This window comes from Plectropomus leopardus, chromosome 10, assembly GCF_008729295.1.
Source record: "Plectropomus leopardus isolate mb chromosome 10, YSFRI_Pleo_2.0, whole genome shotgun sequence".
Lineage (NCBI taxonomy): Eukaryota > Metazoa > Chordata > Actinopteri > Perciformes > Serranidae > Plectropomus > Plectropomus leopardus.
Window position 1 is genome coordinate 11,645,797 of NC_056472.1, and position 17,828 is coordinate 11,663,624.

At 39.5% G+C, this 17,828-nt stretch overlaps 1 protein-coding gene across 1 annotated transcript in view; it reads left to right on the forward strand.

The window, feature by feature from the left end:
- The first annotated feature begins 635 nt into the window (after positions 1 to 635).
- Positions 636 to 17,828, forward strand: part of LOC121949122 (alsin-like) — a 30,900-nt gene continuing 13,707 nt past the window's right edge. The window contains exons 1-21 of the mRNA XM_042494729.1: positions 636 to 816; positions 1,840 to 2,025; positions 2,858 to 3,018; positions 3,326 to 3,550; positions 3,716 to 3,906; positions 4,175 to 4,207; positions 4,309 to 4,503; positions 4,698 to 4,822; positions 5,509 to 5,723; positions 6,034 to 6,121; positions 6,512 to 6,696; positions 10,591 to 10,759; positions 11,203 to 11,290; positions 11,605 to 11,682; positions 12,914 to 13,123; positions 14,434 to 14,605; positions 14,886 to 15,081; positions 15,810 to 15,875; positions 16,245 to 16,404; positions 17,108 to 17,239; positions 17,539 to 17,667. Coding sequence (XP_042350663.1) covers positions 2,006 to 2,025; positions 2,858 to 3,018; positions 3,326 to 3,550; positions 3,716 to 3,906; positions 4,175 to 4,207; positions 4,309 to 4,503; positions 4,698 to 4,822; positions 5,509 to 5,723; positions 6,034 to 6,121; positions 6,512 to 6,696; positions 10,591 to 10,759; positions 11,203 to 11,290; positions 11,605 to 11,682; positions 12,914 to 13,123; positions 14,434 to 14,605; positions 14,886 to 15,081; positions 15,810 to 15,875; positions 16,245 to 16,404; positions 17,108 to 17,239; positions 17,539 to 17,667 — 2,838 coding nt within the window. The 5' untranslated portion in view covers positions 636 to 816; positions 1,840 to 2,005. The remainder of the gene's footprint in view (positions 817 to 1,839; positions 2,026 to 2,857; positions 3,019 to 3,325; positions 3,551 to 3,715; positions 3,907 to 4,174; positions 4,208 to 4,308; positions 4,504 to 4,697; positions 4,823 to 5,508; positions 5,724 to 6,033; positions 6,122 to 6,511; positions 6,697 to 10,590; positions 10,760 to 11,202; positions 11,291 to 11,604; positions 11,683 to 12,913; positions 13,124 to 14,433; positions 14,606 to 14,885; positions 15,082 to 15,809; positions 15,876 to 16,244; positions 16,405 to 17,107; positions 17,240 to 17,538; positions 17,668 to 17,828) is intronic.

A 17,828-nucleotide genomic window follows, 5' to 3' on the forward strand; every position in this document is an offset into this window, starting at 1 on the left:
GTACAGTGTTTAAAAAATTAAACTATTTCAGAAAAAACAAACAAAAAACTTCAATGGGCTGAAGTTGCAAGCATTGTGTGACCTTCCTTTCGACTTAGCATGTCTTGAACTCTCTTGGGTTGAAAATATGAGACTTATAATAGTAATCCTCTGATATAACAGAATGTTATTTAAGGATAGTCTGCCCAAAAGGGGGTTCATGTAAAGGAAGGTAACACTATATATTGACTCGGCTCTGAAGCAGCTATTTAAAATATTGTTATCATTATTATATTAATAATAGTAATAATAAATGCATTGTACATATTCTCTGTAATATTTTGTTTGCATCTTAAAAATAGACTAATAAATAAATATATAAATACCCCCATAGCAACTGTGCTAAAAACAACAGATATATGGTAGCCTACCTTTGCACGGTACTGTACATTTCTGAACTTATCTTTTACTTAAATATTTTTTCAAGGACTTCATGTAGTCTACACATGCTGACAGTCAGAGTCCAGCACTGGAAACAGAGACAGAGTGAAAACTCTCGTTTCACTCTCGCCTCTCTGACACACCGCAGCAGCAACAGGTGTGGCACAGCCGTAGTGTTTGTCCCTGCCCGGCTGCCATCAGAGAGGTGGCTCCCAACAACACAGAAGTGTCACACACAACTTCTGCTTCCACTGCGCTGCACTGATTGAAATATTCAGAAATGTCATAGCTCAGTGTTTCTGCCGTGACAGCTTCATACAGTTATCCGGACTCATTCAAAGTTTCCTCCTCTCAAATCTCCGCGACGATCTCCCGGATTCCAACTGGCAGTTGTTGGTGAGTTTAGTTAGCTTCTTTAGCAGCTGTAGCATTAAGCTAACCAACTTTAGTTTATTAGCTCAACCACCACAAATTGATAATACACGACCTTCATGCCTCTTTTCAGAGGGGGCAAAATTCGCTATCGGTAAAAATGCTGACAAATGTTTTCCTGGCAAGGTAATTAACGCGAGTCTCTGTTTCCAGTCGGTGACAACATGCCCGCTGTCTGTTAACGTTAGCTAACTTAATCTCTGTGAACGCAACGTAAGTGGCTTTAACGCGTGTGTGATGATGAGCTCTGTGTTGATGTGATGTGTTTCAGCAGATTTAGTGACTGTAAAGCATATAAGCAGCGTGGAGCAGCAATGACACGAATCTCAAATAGTTTACTGGGTACTGAGTTGTTGTGACTTGTCAGCATGTCATCACAGACCAGAGGAATCCAGTAGCTGATGATCAGAGGAAACCACCCTTTCTCCCCGTGAAAACATTACAAATTAGCTAGCTCTGATTGACAGAAAATCACAAAAAAGTGAAAGTTCAGTCTTGAATTTGAACATATGACAAAACAATTTGGACTCAAGGTTTCTGAGCAAATTGATGAGGACTATAAAATGCAGCTGAAAGTCTCTGAAAAAGCTGATAAATGCACTACAAGTTAAGATAACTTTGATAAACAAGATGCTAAAATCATATTAACTGACATGTATGTCCATATACATGTATTGATATATTAATGATAAGGTGATTAAATATTCGTGTTGATGACTTACCAGTGTCAAGCAAGTTCAAGAGATCAGAGTTGGTTTTCTTTGCACACTCAAATTAAATGAAAGCTTTTCCTCTCTGGATGGTTGCAAATCAATGGCAAATCTTATTGTAAAGTATAAGAACAGTCACTGCTGTGTTGCTTGAAATTGCATTGACAATTGTGAATGTGATGAATATTTTTCTGATCCTGAGACCTGTCTATGTTGTACATGCCACACTTAAAAACTGTATTTTTGTTGTTGTTTTTTCCTTTTTTTTGACAAACAGGTGTTTTACAAAAAACAGTCACCTGAAGTCAGATGAACAAAAAAAGTGACAAAACAGGACAGAGGATTCTCTTTGTTCACGAAAAATGATTTACTGTTGGGAGTGAACAGAAGACGAGAAACATATTAATAAAGATGCCTTCCTGTGGAATGGAGAGTCTGAAGTGATGGAGAACAGAGAGGAGAGGTACACAAATGCACATGCATGCACACAGACACCGACACAAACACACACACACACACACACACACACACACACACACACACACATTGTTTGAGCTGTCCCTGTCCTGATTATATTTCTCCAGTTACCTTCACTGGAAACATGTGGAATACCAAAGCCAGATCACCACCCCTACCTTTAGATGTGATATGGACTTTATGTGAGATGAGACTGACCTCTCAATCTAACAGTCAGTTTAGATTTTTTAATTAGTGTATATATCATCTTTCGGACCATTACTTCAGTTCAAAGTGCTTAAATGTGAGAAACTAGTTAAATTAAGAAATAATTTGTGAAATGGCAACTAGATTTCCTACACTCTGCAGCCAAAACACCGATGGCAGGTGGGCAAAAAAAAGTTAGTTTCCAGCCCTGTTTATCAGTGAGGCTATCTGTCTTCACCTTGGAGTAAGCTGAGCTCCTCGACTGGCAGTTGCCAAGACCTGCAGCAATGAGACCTTCATCTAAAGAGTGTCTGGCCAGTGTTTGTGCCTCTGCATTGCAGTTCTGAAATATATTTTTGGCCAGATAAGTGTGAGTGAGATACTTACAGATGTTGTTTCTCCTCCCTCAAACATTTAAGGGCCTGAGGGTGCTGAACAAACAAGTAGTGGTGGACAAATCACCTTTCAGAGAACTTGCATCTGTGTCTTAACTACAATGAATTAAAGATTAGAAAGCGATTCAGGACCTGGCTTGTGCTCAGCTGGTTTGGATTTGAGATCAGGTTATATATATAAATTTAAGGCCCACACTCAGACTGATGTTGGTGATTCAGTTGCATGCTTTATTGCAGCCCTGCAGATGAGCAGGGCCCCACACCTCCAGAGCGAGGTCTGCTCCACTTCTGGCAGTCAAAGGGCCCCAGTGCACAGCTCTGTCCAGAGAGAGTGCTGCTGTCCAGGCCTGTTCTGCAGGCCGCTCTGGGTGAACACCATGGACTCCTGCTTACACAGGGTGAGTGTGTGTGTGTGGGGTGGGGGTGGGGGGTCGGGGTGGGGGATTAGGCCTGTGTTACCGTTCAGTGCTATAACACGCATAATGATATTGTGATTTAGAATTCTCATTCTCAGCATTGTGAAGATACTACACAGTTATAATGACTAGCATGACATTTTGTCCATATCTCCCAACCAGTATTTGAAAGGGAGATTTCTGTGTGTTCATTATCAATATTTCTACCCTAAGCTACAAATTCTAATAAAATTGAGACATCTTGTGGTCAAGGTTGCCCGCTTCCACTCCAGTTGTCGCTTTCTTTCAGGTGGACAGGTGTATTCCTTTGGAGAGTTATTGTGGAGGGATCTGAGCATCCCAGTGTCTGCTCCGGTACTGGAGGTCTCTCTGCTGGGGAGCAGGGTGATCCGAGTGGCTGCTGGTGGTTTCCACTGCGGAGCGTTGAGTGAGCAGGGCAGTGTCTACATGTGGGGGGAGAACACTGCAGGACAGTGTGGGCTGACTGAGAGGGGCACGGTCACAAACATCACAGGTTGGTCAACACCTCATCTCCTTCCTTCCTTTCTCCTTTTCAACCCACATTTTCCAGGTTGTTTGCCTGTCCTACACACTACTTAACCTCAGTCGGTGAATGTATTTATTTTTTCAGTGAATGCATATCGAAAAAAGATAAATTATGTAAAACATCCTGTGTCAGTTTCAGAGCCTTGCCTGGTCTCTGTGGTGGACAGTGAGGTCGTTCCTCCAGCAGTGGTTCGTATTGTGGATCTGGCTCTTGGCCGAGAGCACAGTTTGGCTCTGTCGGCCCAGAACGAGCTGTGGGCCTGGGGCAGCGGCTGCCAGCTTGGCCTGGTCACCAACACCTTCCCTGTGTGGAAACCACAGAAGGTAATTTGTGTAAAGCTCTTTCAGCATTCAAAATTCAGTCACATGAAGTCAAAATGAACATTTTTGACTCAAACCTTTTGTGGATATTGATTCTGTTGCTGAAAATTGAATCTTTTGTGGGTTTTTTTTGTGTAAGAGAAATAATAACATTAAATTGATGTTGTAACTGATGGTGAATCAATGGCATTTTGCATGTGTTCAAGCACTTGAAATGAGAGTATGTTTAATTTTAATAAACACATTTGTATTACTTCTGTCTTTGGTGCAGGTGGAGCACTTGGCAGGGAGACATGTTATTCAGGTAGTTTCTCTTCCTGATATCTTTAATGTCAGATTTACAGTAAATGACAAAAAATACTATGTGCTGTGCTCAGAAATACAATCTCTATTTATTTCCCACAGGTGGCTTGTGGTGCGTACCACAGCCTGGCCCTGGTTCGCAGTTTACCTCCACAAAATCGCCAGAATCCTTCTGAGATGCGGGAGCGCGGTCAGTCACCTCATTATTCAGTGACGGAAAGGGAGGAGCCATCTGCAGTTGATGGTGGTCACTACTGTCCGCTGGGAGTGGAGCTGACTGAAGTCATGACAGGAGAGGTAACTACTCTCCGTGGAGGAAAAAGTTAAGGAAAAAATATGCTTTTAGGCTGCTCTGCCATCTTTTTGTGACCAGAGCAGTGTAAAAGCTCAATATTTACAGGCTGTAAAAATGTTTTAGATTAATTCTCATTTAAGAGGTTAAGCTTTTTCAGCACTGGTTGAAGCTCCTCTTTGGTCTGCATTCCCAGCAGACCTCTCCCAGGAGAGGAGGCCCCAGACGAAGGATCCAACCCGGGGGAAGGCCAGCTGGCAGCAGCCCGGGCTCTGCAGCAGGCTCATATCCATTTTCTGAGGATGGCAAATCTAACACTAAACAGTACGGTATAACATAAGCAACGGGTTTCTCTTTTAGCCTGAAATTTTTGCATTGGAACGGCAGGTACATTTTTTTCTGACATTTTTATGCTATTCTGTAGTTTCCCAGTAGTGTTCCTCATATATTTAAATCCGAACATTCACATTTTGGTTGAAGAACATATGTTTAAGCATCGAATGTTCTCTTTCCAAGCCCTAATGTTTTTCCACGTAACCTGATGTAGGTTTTTGCGAAATGATGCCACATAAACACTCCTAGACCCCTGTAATGTGTCTCTTCATGACTGAGCGAAGCTTTCCTTTAGAATTGTGTGTTATCAATCTTAATGATCTATAATACTTCAACCCCCTCGCCAGCACGAAAGCTAAGCTATGTACTGCTGCTAAATTACTGTTTATGTCAGTGGAGCCTGGTGGCTTTGAAGAGAGCGATTTAAGGGCTTCAGTTAATCTTTGGAAAAGGCTGACAGGAAGATAATAGTAGACAAAATGATACACTGACTATGGATAAGTACATCATACAACCACACCTTAGAAAAATTCAAACTAACACTTTCATTTATTATTATTATTATTTTTAACACTTGACACTCTAACCTATGTCACTGCTTTGAAAAATCCATAAAAGAACGTAGATGTTCTTGCCTTTTAGTTTTTCTCTCTTTTACCTTTATTTCAAAATTTCAGGACAAGTCCTCAAGTTGGGCACACTCAACCTCTCACTAACACAGACGGCAGCCCAAATTCTCACCCACTGTCAGGCTGGAGAGCCAAAAAGAACTCTGCTTTCTCTGATGAAGTCGAGCTTCAAAACCTCCTCCAGAAACTCTCCAGTCAGTCAGTGGAGATGCAGCACACCACCGGGCCAGGAGATACCGACTCGCTGAGCAGTTACACTTCAGGTAGCAAAAACTGTTCTGTTCCATCTGCCTTTGTTTTGAAGTTTATTTGTTCTTTTGTGTGTTACTTCATTTATTTCCTTTTCTTTTTTTGTTCCTAAACATTGTTTTTTGTTCTTTTTCACAGGTTCTTTATTTCTTTATGGCTGTTTGCACTTAGTTTGTTGTCCATCGTGTGTTTGCCTTTCTGATTCTTCCTTCATTTCTTGCTTTGATTCTCCTCAGTGTTTGTTTCTTTGTTCTTTAGTATTTAATCTATTTTCCTTGTCCTTAAATGTTTTTATTCTTTCTTCCCTGCCATTGTTCTCTCAAGATGACAGTTGTGTTTCTTCAACTCCTTCCACGGATCTGTTGACTTCCAGTTACAAAGAAGACTCACCAATTAAGAGTCAAACTAACAAGTAAGACCAAGTTTACTGTAGTTGACAACAAAGCACTTTGTTTTGTCAAGAGTTTTGGGCAGCGCAATGGATCAGTGTTTCAGTATTGTCATGTTGAGAAGTAGTCTCCTTAACACTAGAAAGGACATTTTTATTGTTGTTTTTGTGGATCTTCATTTTCTTCAAATGATTTCTCTTCGCCTTTGTGTAATTATTGTGCAAATAATCAAAGTCAAGCTTAACTTTATTTTCATATATTTTTTTATTTTATCAGACTACAAAAGGGGGTGTATACAAATGCAGATACACATAGTAAGAACTGCACTAGGCTTTGGTATCCGCACACCAAGATGATTGTCATCTTCAGTGTATTTGCTGCCTAACCTTTGACCTTCCTTCCCACGGTAACAGTGGCGTGGCGGTGGCGTACTCTTCCTCCCCTGTGTGCTTGGAAGAAGTTCGGCTCTGTCTGGAGTCAGAGAAGCAGACGCTGCAAGGGCAGAAGAGCTCTAGTTTAACAAATATAAACCAGAAGGGGAAAGCAGCAGCAGCAGCAGCAAACAGGAGACGCTCCCTGCCCGGAACACCCACACGTGGTAGGAACAGCAGGGTGTGAACTTTACAACACGTTTGGGAAATATTTACTTTCTTGCCAAGAGTTAGATGAGAGGATTGATACTCCACCCTAAGTATGGAACCAAGTCACTATTAGCTTTGCTTAGCTTTGTTTAAAGACTGGAAGAAGCTGTTTAATGTTTAGCTATGAGCTTATTTCCCAGTTTCCCCCAGGGATCCATAAAGTATTTATTTTTCTGATTAATATGGTTTAGCTAGCTAGCTTTAGAGTTGCTGGTTGAAATATTTTTTAACATTGAACACAGTCAAGCTAACTGCTCCCCCTCTTTTTTTAGACTTGGTGATAAGCTAAGCATTTGCTGGCTCCAGCTTTTTATTAAGTGTACAGATATGAGATTGTTTTTTGTTTTTTCTTTTTCAAATGTGCCACAGTAGACTGCAAAAGCACTTCTCATAGATTACCTGATAACAGTTAGGTGTTCCTCTGTGAAGGTGCAGCCTGGCTAACAGGAAAGAATAGAAATGTTATCTCCAACAGAAAAACACAAAACCCTTGCCTGTGTTTGCTTTTCACTTTGACACACTGAACAAGAAAGAGTTCTCCTGGATCTGACGTTAAAAGCTCAGATCAACTGATAGAAGTCGAGATCACAGCATATACAAGATCACATGATAGACATATCGCTGTTCACTTGAGATAACATTATTTTCTTTCTTGATATAACATAATAATGAACTAGTTTTCAGGACAGAATGAAAATGACAACGCATTAGAAATAAGTCCCCTAGTCACAGTATAACTTGTATTGCCTCTGTGAAATGAGGTGAATATTGTATGGATGCTTTTCATATCTGAATTAAACATTTAAAATCTCTTTACATTTTATATATCTACAGGAGAGTATATGACGTGTATCAGTAGTTCCAGTAAAACACAGGCATGGTTGTACCTTTAGGGAAATGTTGATGAGCAGACGCTGCAGACTAACTTCTTGTTTTCTGGTTTGCCTAAAGTTTCAGAAGTGTCAGAGTGAAAGTCTGCACCGATCTTAAAACCATCCAGCACACAGATTTTTTTTTTTCACCGAAGTCTTTATGTATTTATTAGATAAAGGGCTCCCACAGTCATGGAAACCTAGAAGGGTAATGGAATTTCACAATCACATTTTCCAGGCATGGAAACATAATGGAGATAGTAACAATCATTGAAAGTTTTTGAAAAGTCATGTAATTTTGTAGTGTGTAATGAAATTGTGACAGTAATCTTCTGTGGATAACCTGCCAAGTAACGTAACATAATAGCAAATTTATTTGCTGTAGCTGTTGACATAATGTAGCTCTAACATGTATCAATGTGTGACGTTTTGACAGAGTATGGGTCTTAAAGATTTGATTTTGAGTTTGACAAGTTTAAAAAACACTCAGCAAGTTGGGGACACATAAAAGGCTTTTATGAGTCCTTGAAAAGTCATGGACAAATTTTGAAATTTTGTCCATGAGCGTGTCTGGGAACCCCATAGATAGTAAATAGCAGAAAATTTACAATTCATAACCTCTGTTCACCAGTGTGGCTTAGAGGCTTGACGCTCCGCCCAAACCCAATTGGGCCTGACCGACCTGCCAGATTTGAGCCTTAAGGGGCTGTAGTTTCCAGAATTCCCCCTGGCTTGAATCAGGTCAGGTTCATGACAATTTTCGAAGTCTGTGTAATGTCATGAATAATGTGTGGGCTTTGTTCCCATCAACACATCCAGACTCCATTTTTTCTCATTATATAGGAGAAGTGTCATATAATCTCTATTTAATATAGACCATTTCCCTGGGAATGCAGCAGCTTGGATCCATATTGACTTCTTGTACTGGTGTCATTCACCTACACAACACACTAAAACAAAGCATTCCAACAGGAAATACAAATGGATCCATTTTGAATGTCCTGATCCCGTTTTTTGCCCCTGATCTTGATCTGAGTCATTTGATATTGATCATCTGTCGTTATCGAGTCCCGATCCAATATGTATTTATCAAGAAAATACAGCCGCACAATGCTCACTTCAAGTACTTTAAAGTTATTAAAATCAGTCCAGTGTATATGCTTGACAGTTTATTAGTTCTGAAGTGATATACAGAAAAAAATGTCTGCATCAAAACAATATTATTTTTGATTTTATTTTTAAAAAAATTAAGTAAACAAAATATTTTTATATGGCTCTTTTATGCAACATTTGTTTTTTAAAGTAAACAAAAATGTGTCTTCAGAAATTGTTACACTTAGTTCAGCACTTTTTAAAATGAAATAACTGAGTAAACAAACTAAAATATATTTAGAAATTAGTCTTTTTTTTTTTTTTTTTTAATATTTTATTTAAATTTTTCATTTTTAAACAAACAAAACAAAACACAACAAAACAACAGGGCTCAGATGCATAAACTATCACCAGTCAGTTACAAACATATGCACAATACAGAGGAGAGGCACAAGACAAAGTTGTTGGGACAGGAGCACGGTTAGCCTATTTTGGCCTTTTCAAGGTGGGCAAGAAAAGGGTTCCACAAGCTGGTAAAAGTCTTCATTGAGCCAGTATGGAGTTTTTCCATTTGTATTAGCGATAACATGTCTATGACCCACAATTGGAAGGAAGGAGGATTGGGAGACTTCCACTCCTTCAATATTAGTCGCTTTGCAACGATCAGTCCCAGTTCCAGTGGTTGTCGCATCGCAGCAGGAACAATTCTCATTGCTTGTGTGCAGCCAAAGATGACAAGTCCAGGCTCGGGCCGGAGGGGGCTTTTATAAGCTTTGGAGTACCAGTCAAATATTTTTGACCAAAAGTTTGTCAGTGAAGAGCAGGACCAAAAAGCATGAGACAACGTACCTTCTGAAACATTACACCTGTCACACACTGGGGAGACCGAGGGGTAAATTCTGTGCAATCTGACTTTGGAATAATGCAGACGATGGACAATCTTAAATTGGATTAATTGGTGTCTGCTGTTTACAGAACAAGAGCGGATCCTAGAATTTAGAAATTAGTCTTAAATCCACTTCAACAGTGTAACATTTGTTTAAAAAAACCCAAAGCAAAAAAAAACTAAAATGTGTCTTCTGAAATACCTCTGGAAGCCACTTCAGTAGCATTGTGATAAAAGTATAGAACACTATAAATTCGAAATATAATCATATTTCCATTTCAGAACAGTGTTATAGTGCAACTTTAACATTCCAACTCTTAGCTGCCTGACTTTTTCGAGTGTAGCTCTAGTATGGCTTGCCCAAGTGTTTATAAAAACTCCAGGATCTTCCACACAACTCATCTCATGTTGCTTTTTTTTATCTTGACCTAAGCTTCAATGTTTTTCTTTTGGGTCTACCTGCTTTTCACAGTTGTTGCTGCTGTGATTTACTGCTCTGTGCCTGCTTACCTGACTTTGACAGATTTATGCAGCTCACTGCTGGCTATTTAGAGGATTCAAGGTTTTACAAGTTTGTTCCACAGGATCTCACTAAGACATTAGGGCGTGTTCATACCAAACCTGTTCAGTGTGGTTTATGCAGCATGTGTTCGCCCATGTAGTACAGTTTATTTAGGTTGGTGAGTAAATTGTGGAATGAACTGTGGGGCAGTTTGTTGGTGGAGAGAAGGCAACACAGACCAGCAACAGACGTATGTTTTGCTTTTCATATGAGACGCTTTGTGCATTGATTTTTTTCTCTGATTATATTTTTTTAATCATGTTGCAGTATCATGATCATTTACCTCCTTCTGTTTGTAGTGGCTGTTTTTATGTCTGACAGATGAAGTGCATTTGCAGTTTTGACAGATGCTTAAATGTAACTAGTAGGTGATGGTTCAGTTGGTTGAAACAACACCGTTACCAGGACTTGAACATTAGGTCATTTGTTTTTCTTTCAGGGTCTCCACGGCGACGGCGGCCTTGTGCCCACAGGCCATCCTCTGCTGGTCGGCCCCAGGTTGCAGCACCAGAGGAGGCTGGAGACGGGCTGCCGTCTCTGGAGACAGAGGTGTGGAGTTGGGGCCGCGGGTCTGAGGGGCAACTGGGACACGGAGATCAGCTGGCCAGGTGTGGACACACAAACACTTATAGTATGTCTACTCTTAAATATTTTTAGTTTAGTTTGTCCCACAACTAATTTGGAGGTTCAGTCTTTACTGGCTCCATGTGAAAACACCATGTCGGTATAGCTATTGTTAACACTTCAGCTAAATCACATAGTAAAAGACAATGAATAGATTTGAAATGTGAATAAAACAGTTTTCTAATGGCTAAACTGCCCTAATTTCAGCATTTTTTTTATTTTTGTCAAAATGAAATGAATGTGAGGAAATGGATTTTAACTTTCAGAGTCACAAAGGAATGAAATACTCAAGACTAGAGTTAATGTAACAGTCATTATAGTCAAGTATGTAACTTGTGCCTAGACTTGAAGCTTAAAAATACACCTTTGTCCATGTTTTTGTTTATGTAGTGTTGGTGAAACTCAAGCCATTATGCGTCCTTTGCAGACATCTGCGTAAAATGGATGTCTTAAAAACACGTCTGAAACGCTTTCAGTGTAGACATGGTGTTACAGTGTGGATGTCCTCCTCGCCTGTCAGAGACTTGATACACAGAGGCTGAAGTCTGGATAAAAACAAACACACACACACACACACACACACACACACACACACACACACACACAACCTTGTATTAGGAATCTCACTGATGTAACATGCTCCCAGTGCTTGACAGTATTCCTGAACCATCACAACTACATGTCTTACCCAAAGTCCAACCATGAGCTTTATCTCTTTCATACAAGACTTTAAAGAAGTGAAGGGAAAAAAATCTGATTGGTCCTCACAAACACAGAGTACAAGAGCACACACACTTTTATGTCAGCTGACTTATCTGGTGTTTTTCAGGTGTACTCATGGGGCAGCAACATGTGTGGACAGCTCGGTCACGTCAACAGTCCCGTTACTGTACCTCAACAGGCAAAGGTACAGCAACCTGTCTATCATGTTTAGTGATACATTTACATATTTCTTGACATGCTTCTTAATTCTTTTCTTATTCACTGACATAAAAATTCAGTTATTTACACAGTCAAATACTGAAGTCAATCAAACAGTTGAATTATACCATAATCTGACAGTATATAACACAGAAATGTATGATATAAAATTCTAAAGTAATATATCAGCATCATAATTACAGTGTTTCACCTAGAATTTATTTCAGGCCCGGTGGTACACACTGAAAAAAACCTTAACAGGATGGAAATGGACTACTACCTGTATATATGTGGAGTAGTTTATCTATCAAAATAGACTAATTCTGTACAATTGTAGTAAAATGTGGAGTAATTCTGTCAGGTACAAATATTTATCAAAATGAAGTAATACTTGTATGAATGTAGTTAAATGTAGAGTACGTTATTTTGTCAGGTATAAATATCAGTTCAATTCAAGGATGCTTTATTGGCATGACCATAGTGAAACAATATTGTCAAAGCACATTTTAACAGTTGTTTTTCACAGCGAACAATATAGAACAAGAACAACGTCATCGAAAGCAAGTTGAGCATACATATGTATGGACATCAACAGCAATAAAAAATCTAATTTAATAGCTCTATTATATCTTTTAGATGGACTACTTCCTCTATAATGTCTTGCTGTTGTTGATTAAGTAAAACAATCTGCATGGGATGTTTTACTTTGAAAATTGACAGGATTTGCTGCCGTTGTGTGTGTGGTGACTTCCAGAGTGACTCGCTTTGCAGGTCGAAGCAGCTAGCCTCTCCCTCGCTGCAGCTCCTGCCTGTCTTCAGTCAGGCACTGAGTACTAGCCAATAAGAAGCAGAGTAGGGCAGGTCAGGAATTCTAAGGTTTAAAAAATACAGTATACTTTGCCTTTTTATGCAAACCTCGCAAACATTTAGGCCTGGTGGGGGGGTCTCTTTGGCCAGGCGGTGCACCAGGCCTGTAACATCGTAGGAGAAACACGCATTAGGTGGGTGAATATCGCACTTTAAAACATACTCCAGGTCATATGAATATGAATGCAAACATGCTACAATCACAGAGAGACAGCAGCGAAAGAGTAACTCTACAATAAACTATGCCAGGTAACATGTAAAAATATACAGTAATCATGTTGCAGTCACACTAATAGATCTACCAAAATAACAGTAACATTCTGTGTTTTGTCCCTGGCTGGCCACTGTAGCTGTCTGATGGTCTCCGGGTTTGGGACGTGTCCGCCGGTCAGAGCCACTCCCTCCTCCTTGCTGATGGAGAATGCGTCCAGCCAGTCCTGTTGTACTGCGGCCAGCAGCAAGAACCAACGTCAGCGCAGACTGAGAGGTCACACCAGAGGTCACCAAGGAGAGCAGAGAGTTATACAGTCAGACCCACCCTGCTGCCCTTCTGCGTAGAGGTTTGTATGTCCAAAACACAAGTGTTAATTTTTGTGGCGGTGAGAATTTGTGACAGTTGCAACACTTGTTTAAGGTTCAGATAGATTCACTCTAAAGTGATTTTGAGTTCTATCTTGAAAACAGTTATGCATTGTGTATGTAAAGGTCTTTTATTGTGAAAGGTAAGAGTTGAAGGAATGGATCTAGCATGTGATTTTTTTCAAGGTCGAAAGGAGTTATAAATTCTGGCATCTTATTTTGGACCATAGAATTACAAATATGGCTGCTGCCATCTTGGACTGGTGACATAATTTGGAGCCAGAGTCTGCGCACCTGCGCAGTAGCGATCTCTGTGGTGTCGAGTTTCTGTCCTTACACCCATCAGACCAATCCTGAGCACAGTGTTGATCACGAGCACATCGATTTGCGCACAAACAGCTGTCAATCATGTCTTCAAACCGGCTTTTTATAGCATCAAAAACTAATTAAAACCAAACAAATCAGCAAAACGAACAGTTGAACAAACATCAGCATAATAAGAACTACCTTGAAAAAACATTAAAAATGTGTACTTCAGGCTTCTGTATTGGTCCATGTCCTATTTGCTTACATGGAGGGGGCGGGGTTTATGACCTATACTGCAGCCAACCATAAGGGGCAATTGAGATGTTCTAACTTCACTTTTGATTAGCTGTCATGTCATCCATCTTTATATACAATCTTTAGTTCGGTAAAGAGCCTCTGCGTTGTTCACACATGTTCCTTGAGTTTATTGTCTTTATAATGTTTGTGTCCTTAGTCATACAGTATAGTGTGATGAGAATCACAAACTCTCAAAGGAGCATTTTTTTAAGGTTGTGATGTTGTGACGTGATGCCTGTTCTGCACAAAGTGACTTGTTTATGCCTTTACTTCCAATGTGAAAGCTCATAAAAATCTGCAATATATCGAAAAAAACAGTTTGAAAAAATATATTGACTGACAAAAAAAAAAATGCTGGTGTGTTAAGATGTTACAGAAGATGATGGGTAGAGCACTTTTCCAACTGAAACATTGTAGTGTTTTTATTTCAAATTGTTAAAATACAAAAAGTAGGCCCATAAAGTTATTTATGTGGTGTTGGGAGGAATCTTTGATCAGATAATAGATAAGTACATCACACAGAAACAGTCGCTGCAGACAGTTGCCTTCCTGTAATCTGGTGGACGTACGTTGAGTGAAGGGAGAAAGTCAAGATAAAGAGAGACCTCAAAATACTGAAATAAAATGACATTATCATGCTTTTAATGTATATCTGATATTTCTTTTCTGTGTGTGTATGTGTGTGTAGATGGGTTACATCAGCAGAGTTTGCAGCGGCGGTCAGAGCTGTCTGGTGTTGGCAGACCAGAACGTGATGGGTTTTATCTCAGCGATTCATGAGCTGGCCTCCACAGAGAGACAGTTTTACTGCTGGTTGAACAGTGTCAGGAAGCTCCTTCTCACGCCGCTACGCAACAGAGGTGAGAGCATTTCTCAACTGGCTCCTTTTTTGATCGGCACCAGTTGTTTTTTGTGTATTTACTCCACATTTCCACCTCTGACCCTCGTAATGCCAATGGTTTTAAATAATTGAATGTTCCTCCTAAATACAAATTAAAATATATCAAATTGTGGCAAGTAGAAAGAATGGTGCGTAAAATATAATTATGATCTTTGAATTAATACATGAATGATTTGAACATCTTATATGTGCGCTTATAGTGAATGCATCAACTGAATCTATGTGCTCTCGTGTCACAGAGAGTGTGAGCCCGTCATTAGGTGAGCCTTGCACTCACCTCTTCTTCTCCCTCTGTGAGAGTTTTGGTCGCCTGAGCGTCCTGATTGGTCAACACTCTACGTCACTCAGCTACCTCCTGCACAATGTGCAGGCCTGTGATGTCACATCCCTTCCCCTGCTGACGCACACTGAGCACTTTCTGGCTATTTATAAAGAGTAAGGGTCAACTTTTTGTCCTATTTGTCAGTACAGACACCCTTGTGTTTTCTTTGTTGCAAATATACAGTTTTTGTGATTTTCAGTACTTTAAGTATGAGTTTTATTCCCACTGTTACTCTTTTTTTTTGTACTTTACTGTTAATCTCTTTTACCTTGTGTTTTACCCCACTTTATTTCGTATAGTGCCAGTTTTTTTTACAGAAACTGTATCGAACTCTAATATAACGCAAATTTTCTTTAAGGGCAATTACTGAGGCTCATATTATTTTACATACACTTTAACAGTCAGAAATGAATATGTCTGTACTGTAAATGACTTCATATATCTGAATACAAAGCTTTTTTTTTTAATTGTTCCTGTCAAGACTGTAACCAGACTCTTAACTATTTTTCTAAAGTTTCATTATCTTTCATTATCTCTATCTGGGTTTGTCAGAAAAAAAATGGAAAATCATGGATTTGATACACAAACCAGGAAGGTGGCTCTGTTTTTCCAGAGTAAATAAAATGAAAGCTCACAGAGTTTCTGTTGACAGAAGATAGTGCATGAAGTGAAGGGGCTGATGGCAAAATAGTAAGAATACTGCTAATATGATATAGAGCACAAGTTGTTTTCCCCAAGGACTTACGGGTTCTTTTGACGTTTTTTATATTGTATCTCGCATATGAATTACAATCACAACCCTAATTACCATCTCTCTCTCTCTCTGTCTGATTCTCTTTAGGTATTGTTTCTCGGTAGGTCACTTCCAGGTGATGGGTGGATTCCGATCACTCCATAAACTCTCACTGTAAGCTCCTTTATGTTTTCATTATGTTTTTCATTGAGGATAACTTTACACCTCACTTTGCCTTACCCCCCAAAAAGCACATTAACAAGATTCTCTGCAAAGGCCTCCAGCAACTGTGCATTTTTGGTCGAAACACTGTCTTAATGTTAGCACAGAAAACATTCACTATTCATGCTGATCATCATGCTCACACTAAATAATCAGTTCTTAAGTATTTTCTCCTGAAAAAAAATCATGAGTTTAAAATGCAGTAAGTGATCCTGCGCAACTGCAAAGAAAATTGATTATCTCCATCAACTGAAAACTGACACACATTTAGATGAAAATACCAAAGGTAACTGATTCCTTGGCTTTGCTCTCTCTGTCCAGTGAGTGTTTAGGCAACCAGCAGACCACGCTCGCTCAGCTGTGTGTGTCAGACCAGTCTGTTAGTGGTGATGTTGACCTGGTTTCCTTGTTATACCGGCCTCTGCAGCAGCTCCACCAGTATAGCCGAGTCCTGCTCAAACTGGCGTCCTGTTACGATGTGGTGAGGAGAGAAAGACTCTTTTGATCTGCCTTCTTTTCCCTCTCTCTTCCATGTCTTTTCATGTGTTTATTTCACATCGCTGAGTAAATTTCAATATAGTGTAACATATTGCTGCCATTGTATTGGCTCAGATGTAAGAAACTTCCCATTTTGCAACATCTGCTTGCAAGACTTGACAACGATATGTAGTAAGAATGATCGAACAAAACAAGCTTTAGATGTGTCGTCGCATTTAAACAAAGATACTGTAGCTTAAATAAAATAACAAAAATACTTAATCACTGTTTCCACATTTGGATTGAATAATTTAGCATTTCTTTTTTTAAATGACAAATTAAAGCTTAACATCTATTACCACTGAACTAAGCAGTTTGTTGATATCCATTTTCACTTAAGCACAGCATGTTTTGAAAATCTGGCAGAGATTTATGCTTTCTTGTATTATTAGCTGTTATTTTACAAAGTCAGTGCTTATCATATTTACCACAGTGAAACAGAAAATATTCCTTTTGTGTCTTCCTCTTTTTGTGGTCACAATTGAAAAGGCCAGATTTGCTCTATTGGTCAAGCAGAGCTGTGATCTGCTAATGGAGATATAATTTTGTAAGAGCTGGTCAAGTTGACTCTAATTTATGTTCTAAAATTAAAAAGAAAAAAAAACACAAACCAATTAAACCTCTCATTTTTTTCTTTTCTCCCCCAGTTAACTACAGAGTACCAGTCTCTCCATCAGGGCTGTGGTCAGTATGACTCCCTGTCTATGTCCCTGCTGAGGAGGAAGAAGGAAGCGGAAACCACCTTCCTCTTCTGGAAGACGCACTCTGGAAAAACCACTGTGAGCTCAACTCTGTATTAACTTATTTAAATGTGCTATCATGCTTCCCCAATACACTGGGTGAAAAAACATTTATAGTTTTTACATTGTCGAGAGAATTTCTTTCCCATGCTGTCCCTGTCTACTCTGTCGCAGAAAGTCTCAATAATAATAATAAAGTTTCAATAATAATAATAATAAAGGTTCTAATTCATAAATGCAATATGTCCTTCTCCTAAGTCTACTCTAAAGTGTGATGTAGGTTGTTATCATCAGTTAGTCAGATTTTAATCAGCAAATAATTCATTTGTGTTCATCAGGAGGTCCTGCGTCTCCCTCAGCGCCGGGTGGTGTGTGAAAGCAGCAACCGATCTCTGACCCTGCAGAACGCTGGACGTTTCTCCAACCACTGGTTCATACTGTTTAATGACACGCTGGTGCACACGCAGGTATACACACATGCAAACACAGAAAATTACAAAAAAATCTAATGGTCTGTGAAATCAAATCAACTTTGTCTTATGAACAACAGCGGCCACTGTTTCAACAGAAAAAGTTCACAGGATCTTTTTCTGAAGGTCAGAGAGTGGATCTGCCTTCCTGCTGTTTC